At 33.9% G+C, this 9588-nt stretch overlaps 1 protein-coding gene across 1 annotated transcript; it reads right to left on the bottom strand.

Moving 5' to 3' along the window:
* Positions 1-4933: 4933 nt before the first annotated feature.
* On the bottom strand, positions 4934-5854 carry LOC102748011 (olfactory receptor 5T9-like). The gene has a single exon (XM_031017724.1). The coding sequence runs from the start codon at positions 5852-5854 to the stop codon at positions 4934-4936; it is 921 nt and encodes a 306-aa protein (XP_030873584.1).
* Between the last annotated feature and the right edge of the window lie 3734 nt (positions 5855-9588).

Genomic DNA, 9588 nt, shown 5'->3' with positions numbered 1-9588 from the left:
GGGAGGATGGGTTAGCCTGGTGATGGGTATTAAAGAAGGCACGTTCTGCATGGAGCACTGGGTGTTATGCACAAACAATGAATCATGGAACACTACATCGAAAACTAATGGTGTAATGTATGGTGATTAACATAACAATAAAAAAATTAAAAAAATATATACTCAATAAACATCCTTAATTTAACAAGAGAAAAAAAAAGCACCAACAACAGTAATTGTGGACTGTGTACTATGAATTCATGCAATTAGCTTTTAAAAAACATATTTGCATATATCGTTACCTGTTACTAATTCCTTCTTCTAACGAAATACTACTAATAGCCAAGCCTAGGTGTTTTTTTATCTTGGTAAGTATGTCACTGAAATAAAGTATTTTTTCTCTTGTTCAGAAGGTTTCTGATTTGTTTCTGATAAAGCTATGTTAGTTTTTTACACATATTTTTTCAAGTTTCTTTTTGAAAAGAAATATTTTATAAGTCTACCAAAATAATAACATGTCAGAAAAGATCTTTAAAGATGTACATAATGTGGAGGTGCCTGGGTGGTACAGTTGGTTAAGCATCCAACTCTTGGTTTCAACTCAGGTGGTGATCTCATGTTTCTGAGATTGAGCTCTCTGTAGGGCTCTGCACTCAGCGTGGAGTCTGCTTGATATTCTCTCTCTCTCTCCCTCTGCTCTTCCCACTCATGCTTTCTCTCTAAAATAAAAAAAAATAAAAATATTTACCTAATATTAATCATTTATATTACAATTGGGCTGAGGAGTAATAGTGAAAATATTTATAAATACCTTCTGAAATGATTTTAAGAGATATTCTATTGGTCTCTAACTGTGCAATTTGTCTTAAACTTATTTAAACCTGAGTTGTCTTAGGGACAAACTGTACCTTGATATGAACGATCAGTGTCCACCAGCATTTGAAAGCCTGCCAGTTGACATCAGGGAATCTTTCCATGTTAAGCCTTGTCACCCTGGGCAATGTGAACATCCAGAAGGGGAGAAACTTCTTTTTCTTGATATTTAACAATTTAGTAGGTCTTTCTTGGAGAAGAAATCAGATATTTCAAATCATTTAAGAAGCTTCCTGCCTGGTATAGAGGGCCTTCTAAAACATCAGTTCTTCTAGCTCTAACACAGAAACATTCCTCTTTATCCTAAGGTGAAATAGAATCTTCATTATTCTGTAGAAATGCTCACACTGTCTAATTTATCAGCAGGGATCCTGGGCACCATGGTTTGAGTCATTTCATTGTCCCTTCCACTTAGCCATCAGAGAACAGAGATTTAAGTCTCCAGAAGAGAACAGAAAAGATATTCAGTCCTGAGTCTGATTTGAATCGATAAAGCTCCCAAGATACTTGGTCTTCACATCCAGAATGACTACTAAGTGAATTGTTGGGGTGAACCTACCTGAACCAGAGATCTGCTGAGACCCACTAGGAAGGTTCTGCAGGAGGTCGGCTAAAGAGATTTACATGTGTCTGAAGTCCCTGAAGACCCACACACTGAAATAAGCTTGTTTATGGGTTCAGTCCCTACACATGAAAACAGGAATTCCCAGATAAAATTCTGATTCCCCAGGGAAAGAAAGACCAATTATGCACAATTACACACAATTACACCCACAGAGTGAAAATACAGGGATAGCCTAAGGATGCACTTAGATGATCCCACTGAGTAACAATCTCCTGCAATGATTCCACCCTTTGTGTGTTTGTTTTGAATTGTCCCTCTGATGGTTGAGAAGTGTGGCTGTTGGCCCTTGGGTGGAGAAAATCCAACAGTTAGAAAGCCCAGGATTCTGGCCCCAATGTTCCATTTTACTGTGAATATTGGGAATAGAAGTGAAGGCAAAGACTCCATTCTGATTAAGAACAAGCCCTGGTGTATTTCCTATAAGAATCACATAATATACACCAAAAATGTAAAATTTGCATCATTGTGAGAAGACTATCAATTGTTTTATTGAAGTTTGAAGGTACCCACCAGGACCCATCTGGTCCTATTACTGGTTTTTAATTAAAATTATTTGATGGAAAATGCATTTTTCATATGATCTTTTGATCTTTCCTCACTCATGTATAAGTATTATAACTAAATATTGTAATAAGTATTATAACTAAATATTGATAACATTTTATTTTACTTTTTGTGTGGGATTTTCTGGTCTATAAGCTTTATAAGTGAAAAAGGTATGTCTAAATAGTTTGTTTTTGTATTAATAGCTTCTAAAATAATATCCAGGGAAGAGTAGGTGTTCAAAAGATATTTGCTGACTTACTGGCTGTTGGAATGAATGAGTGAATACAATATCCATCTTAAAATTCTGAAATAAAATATGAGGTTCTGTCAACTCTGCCATCTATCTTTAATGTGATTTTAACTTTGATAAAGAAGCAGTGACAACTTGCTTATCATTCTCTGGAATCTTCACTACTTTAGGGCAGGGCACACTGTTCCTTCTTCATCCTGGTGTTCCTAATATCTAACATGGGTGTGGTACATTTTAGGCTCTACAGTTTTTGAAGGTACAGACAAATTGTGGATCATAAAGAGGAAATACCAAAGATTTTTATACACCTTATGTTACTCATGGCAATGAATTGAAATCCTTGAGGTTCTTTCTAGAGTCCAAGTATTCACATGAAGCTTGTGTTGTTGCTTCCTCTTTAAATTGTCAATTGTCTATCACGTGGCCAAAGATAGTCTGTACCCTGCTCAGTTAACAGTACTTTCATTCCTTCATCAGCTCTGTGAAATTCCTCTTCTATTTAGCATTCCTATAACATTGTAATTTAGCATTCCTATAACATTGTCATTTAAAAAAATAGTTTTACTCTTTCCATTTTTGTTGATACTTTAGTTTACAGTTTAATCTCTCTTTTGAAGATTATTATTTTTGCACAAGATATATTTTCCATTTCCTAAGTTCTGAGTATGCTATATTAAAAACATACTTCGGTCAAGTGGATAAAGTTCTAAGACAGAATAGGACTGTTACTGTCCTATTCACCTTTCAAAATATTTGTAGGAAAGGCACATACACACATTCTTACCGACAGAATGCAAGTGTTTCCTTTGTCTGCTCACAGTCACTTGATAGTCCCAGACTTTTCAATGTCAGTCAGTGGTATGAGTGTGTAAAAGTGTTTTATGTCATTTTACATTCACATTTTCCTAATCATTATTAAAGTAACATATATGCATTGGCTTAAAGAATTTTTTTCTCATGAATTATCTGTATATATTCTTTGTTTATAATTCTATGTAATTTTAGTCTATTATTTATTAATTCAACCAGATGCATAATTACATTTATTTTCTCGAGTTTATGGTTATTTCTTTTACTATATTTGTGATTATTTTTTTCATTTAGACCTTTACAATTTTAAAGCATAAAATCTCTGTGATTATGAGTTGTGTTTAAGGATCTCTTTAATGCTGAGTCATAAACACACACACACACACAGGGTCACTCTTCATTTGTGTGGTTTAGATATGGAAGGATAATGAATATCAGTGACCATAGTTTAGTTTTGTCATTTGAAGAAAGGAACTATATGCAGAGCAGTGGAGAGAGCCTTGTAAACAGGAGAAAATAAATGCAGAGGTATTGTGGTGGGAATATATGATGGTAAGAGATGCTCTGTATAAGAACTGGTGAGCAGTTATTTAAACCTAATAATCCCACTTTAGAGAAATATCTTTAGGCTGGACTCTAATTCTAAGGAGACTGTCTCATTGGAATTAAAGAATACAGACACTCCTTGAAGAAATAGTTTTCACAAGATAATAACTAAAAATATATAAAAATGAAAGAAGGGAGAATATCACAACCTAAAATTATCCTTAAAGGAGACATTTTGCAATGACAATGATGTCTGCTGGAAGGAGGGCAAAACATGCAATAGAAGGAGCTCTTTTCTGTACCTTGGTTCTTGGTCCTGGGCACTGAAGAGTGGTGGCATCTGCAAGGGCTTCAGGGGGTGAAGGTAAAAGAAAAACAGAGCTTAAAGCTGAGCTGGGGCCAGGCTTTCAAGGATCCTATAGGGATAAGCTGGGTTTAATTACGGGAAAAGCCAAATGTGCCAGCCAATTACACCTCACTTTCTGAATTGTGCTTCTTATTGTCATTCTTTTATGTAAGTATGATCTTGATACATTCTAATGCTTAGACTTTGATTTCTGTAAGAACTTAAGGCCGGTTTTATGCCCATGTTCTGGACAAAATAAGAAAAAGGGGAGAAATGCACCATCACAAGCAGCATGTTAGTAACTCCAGGGATTTGAACATATTATCTGTGGTCCTTGAACCACAGTCTGGGATTAGATTGCTGCCAATGTGTGGATCTAAAGATGGAGCAGAGTGCTTTGAACTAGAGTCTGAACCAATGACTCCATGGAAACTGGATTGGGATTATGTGAGATAGGGCTGTGCTATCAATTAGGTGATAGTTGATCAAACTAGTCAGATATAATTATGTTATTTATAATTGCAAATATTGTGGCCTATACATTCAAGTAATACGGAGATGAAAGAAAATAATATACAACATTCTAAAGTAAAGATTGCATACATATATGCCTATGTTTGTATTTGTTTTGTATCCCATTAGTATAGTTTCTACAAACATATGTGTGTTTATATGTGTGTGTATACATATCTAAGCAGGAACATATCAAAAAGCAAATGGATGATACACATTTTCTGCATATGAAAACAGTGTGAGTAGAGGATTGACTATGATCTTTATTTTAAAATATCCAGGGAGAAAAAATAATAAAAATAAAATAAAATATCCAGGGAGAACAAAAATACATTAATAAGCTAAAACAAACATTTTCATCATATCTTTTTGATATTGAAGTGCAGAACATCACTCTCATTTCTTAAATTTAATTTTTACTATGAAAATATAGTTTATGGGTAAATCAATTTTTCCTAAACACTTTCTGCATTGCCTCTTTTACATCTTTGTTCCTCAAACTATAGATGATGGGATTCAGCATGGGAATCACAATCATGTAAAATATCGACACTATCATGTCATGGTCCAGAGCATAGCTGGAACTTGGTCTCACATACATGAAGAGGACTGTTCCATGAAAAATTGACACTCCAGTTAGGTGAAAGCCACACGTAGAAAAGACTTTCCACCTCCCCTCAGCAGAATGTATGTTCAGAATGGCCAACACAATGAAGCCATAGGAGATCAGGACTATCAGGATAGTGACTATCTCAACAGCTCCCATGAAGTAGAAGAGCAGCTGCTGGTTTGTGTGGGTGTCAGAACAAGAAATGGCAAGTAGTGGAGGGATGTCACAAAAGACATGCCTAATTTCACTGGATGCACAGAAGGATAAGCCGAACGTGGCCACTGTGTGTACAGAAGCATGCAAAATGCCACCAACATAGGAAGCAACGATGAGTGGCACATAGACTCTGGGTGACATGCTCACGGAATAGAGGAGAGGGTTGTAGATTGCTACGTAGCGATCATAAGCCATGGCAGCCAAGAGAAAGATTTCTGTGGTCCCAAAAGTAACCAAGAGAAGCATCTGGGCTGCACATCCAAGATAGGAAATGCCTTTATCCTCTGCTAGGAAAGTGACTAACATTTTTGGAGTGACAACTGAAGAATAGCAGGCATCCAGGAATGATAACACGCTCAGAAAATAGTACGTGGGGTTGTGGAGCCGGGAATCCCTAAAGACCAATACAACCAATCCTAAATTTCCCATCAGAGTAAAGAGGTAGATTGTTAGAAACAGGAAGAATAAGGCGATCTGTAGTTCAGGTTTGTCTGTGAAGCCCTTCGGTACAAATGTGGTAACTTCAGTGATATTTTTCATGTTGACACTTCAGGGAACAAACTTGAAGATATTCATAAAATAATCTATTCACTAGAAAAAGAATAAATAATATTGTGACTCAGTATTTTAACTCAAGGGAACATGTGGTATGTCCTCATATGTATTTTTTGGCAATGTAGAATTTCCCAGTTGCAGATCAGCAGACAATGACAAGATATTCAAGTGTTCATGCTCCTTACTGCAAAATCAAGGGGAAAATACAGGTGTTCCCTCACTGACTGAATTCCTTTCATTGCTAAAACTAACAGGTCAACTGGTTAATTTGCCACTGCATTTTATTAGCTGTTTTCATATTAAGCCACAGTAAAATGCCAAGTGATTGGCTAAAAAATAATTTCCTTCGACATCTATACACATGAAAAAGTGTATCAATGTACAGACACTGGAAAAAAATCTCAGCATTCTAGACCTTTTGGTAGATGTGTAAAATAATCTGCTATAATCTATTCACCTGTAGAATGGGAATGTTAATATTTACTTGACATTATTGGGGCAAATATTGAAAGGCAAAATATGTTAATAAGATTGAATCTTTAAAATTATGTTAAATATAGAACGTGTTAAATTAGGTTGGTTCTACAGAGTACCAGCCTCCTGAGTGGTAACATTTTGTGAGCTAATCTCTAAAAATGATCTAACTCTGTAAAACCTTGAGTGTATCTGACAAAACTAATATTTATTTCAGGATAAAGGGACATGATTGAATTAAGCAATTATATGACCACTTATACTTCATTCAAATTTATTTCTCAAATACTTAACATCACATTGTCCTGTTTTGACTAGATAGGTGGTCATATTTATTACTTCTGGATATCTAAATTCTATATGATTTTTAACTCCTTCAAAAACTGGGGTGAAAAAGGAATGAATTATTCTGAAAATCTATATAATATCTTTTTTAAGTATTATTCTTGTCTAGGCATTATTTATTACCAAGTGAAATAACAACTACATATTTATTATCTGAGAGTTACAAGTAAGCTGTAAAAAACAGTAATTAAAATGTAACACCAAAAATAAACAATGCTTGCACCAAGACATAAAATATTCAAGAGCAAAAAAGTAAGAAAAAATAAAAAAGGAATAGCAGAAATCTTTCCTGGATAATCCCATTGTTAAAATATTAGGAGTCAAATCTATACCAGAATCCAGAGTTTCAATTATTAACAAATTATATTCACAAGTTAGAGGATAAGGGTTTTTTTTAATTTAAATTCAATTAGCCAACATACAGTACATCATTAGTTTCAGATGTAGAGTTCAATAATTCATCAGTTGTGTATAACATCCAGTGCTCATCACATCACATTCTCTCCTTAATGCCCATCACCCAGTTACCCCATCCCCCACCTACCTCCCTTCCAGCAACCTTCAGTTTGTTTCCTATAGTTAAGAGTTTCTCATGGTTTGTTTCCTAAAAGACAAGTTTTATTGAAGTCACCCTTTAGTTTCCTTCCTTCCTTTTAGTTTTTTTACCATACCCATTCAGATGAAATTTAAATCAGTCTTGAGAGCATATGACCTGCTGCAAATAAAAATGTGTACTCTATTTAAATCCATAATGTAAGTTAAGTCCTTATTTCAATACATTGACATGGATCCCATCAGTAAGAGAGAGCCATTTGGATTAGAAATAGTGATGGAAGCAGAGGAGGCACATCCCAACAACCTTCTGGAAAAGACAAAATCAGGAATGCTCAAAAAATTGTCAGTATCAGCAGAAAACATTTTCATAGAATTACTGGAAAGATTAAAGGCAAATAAAATAAAAAATGCTCATATAAAACATCAAGAATGCAGATTTTAGATAGAATCTTATGTATTAAAAATAAAAATGTAGATAAAACAAATTAGAACCCACAAGCTATATGCTCTAATTAACTGAATTTTTTTGAGTGGCTCTAAAATTATAAGATTCCTTTAAATGTATAATTTAATTAAAATATCTTAATAACTTGATTGGGAAAACTTCATATATTTTTTATTCTTATTTTAAGAAGCCATAGGGAACAGTGTGACCTGAGTATTAACTGAACAGAGGTTGAGACAAGTGTTTATTTAGACAAGGGGTAAAAGAGTTTATGTATTTGTGGTAAAAGCTACAATCAAAAGAAATGAAATACAAACTTGAAAGAATATCAGCCCGAATACAATTCTTGACATCAGTTCAATGATATACCTTGTTCAAGACAACACAGGATTTAGAATCTGAAAATATGTGTTCATAATCCAGATTCATGATTTAAAGACAAGTGTGATGTTAGGTTTTCTCTCCAAAGTTTACTCTTTTTCAAAATAGTAATATACTTGAGTGATGAAGCATTCAAAATAATATAATAATATACAGCCAGGCAGACTAATTAAATGTATAAAGCAATAAATACACAAAGCAAAGATGGCCATATAATTGAATGTTGGTAATCATATGTACTTATTTTTAAAGCATTAGCAAATATTGGGTCATGAAATTAATATTTTAAATAATCATTGAAAAATAAACATTTCCAGAACCCTGAGCCAGATATTTCATTCTTCAGCTACATGTGATATATTGTTTTAGTGATTTTTAATACACTCTAAAACATTATTCTCTCAGGATTAAATCCAATGACTCTTATTTTAATTATTTTTTTTCTTACTATTTAAGCCTCTGGATTATTCTTTAGAGACTAAAGAAGTTTTGTGAATTGTAGGATCTGCTTATACCAGAAATACACACACCTCACCATGATTCAATTTGTTACATTACAGTGGGCTTAAGTTTACTTGGGTAAATAAGATAAAGAAAGACTATAATGTTAAGAACTTTAGCTAGATTTCTCTTGAAACAGGAATTTCTACTAGATGTCCAAATAAGACTCATACTGGATATAAGTAAGTCAATATTAGAATATATTGAAAGGACTCAGAGTTATAAAGAGAAAATGACTATGATTCTTGAAGAATTTAATACAACTTCAACTGTTAAAATTAAGGTAAAACCACCTTTAAAAATACAACTGTAATAGAGGGCAGAAAATTCCAAATATATTTCGCTCAACATTGAAACAATGTTTGCAAAAGAGAAGAAAAGTAACAGCCATGTATTGAGCACATGTAGCAGGAACAGACTTTTGTGTGTATTACTTTATTTCAGGCTAAGAGCAATTCTCACAACTAATAAGTCTCAAAGCCCAGATTCACTCCCACCTGTCACTCAGCGTGCATGCATTTTTCATCATTTTACACTATGTCTGGTTACCCCATAGCTTCACTCTGTAACTGACCTCCTCATGTACCACCTCCAGTAGGATAAAATATGATTCTCTATAAATATTTAGATAATGTCTAAACATTAAGACTAGAGAAACGTTTATGAAACAGCAATAATTCGAAGTGGCTTTGACCTCACACAGCTAGCAAAAAAAAAAAAAAAAAAAGATGATTGTCTTCCTCATTATAGCAAAATATAAGCTCCCAGATAGGAGAATAGGTCAAATGTTTTCTTGCCCTCCAGTGACACATTTTCCTGATTGTTCTTGCTTTAAACTGCTCTGTCTTCTGTCAGGAAAATGAAAGCATAGGTTCAATTTGGAACACTCTTATTTAACTCTACAAACATAAATTCATTAGTTTCTATTTTCTTTATTGTATTGTATTTATTTACCTGTGCAATAGACAACAACCTAAAGGGTTTTGTACTGGGGATTTTATAACGTGTTTGACCTTGA

Source organism: Leptonychotes weddellii, unplaced genomic scaffold (assembly GCF_054177405.1).
Source record: "Leptonychotes weddellii isolate Sample4059 unplaced genomic scaffold, ASM5417740v2 HiC_scaffold_910, whole genome shotgun sequence".
Classification (NCBI taxonomy): Eukaryota; Metazoa; Chordata; class Mammalia; order Carnivora; family Phocidae; genus Leptonychotes; species Leptonychotes weddellii.
Note: the sequence above shows the minus strand (reverse complement) of the source record. Positions and strands in the feature narration are given on the sequence as shown.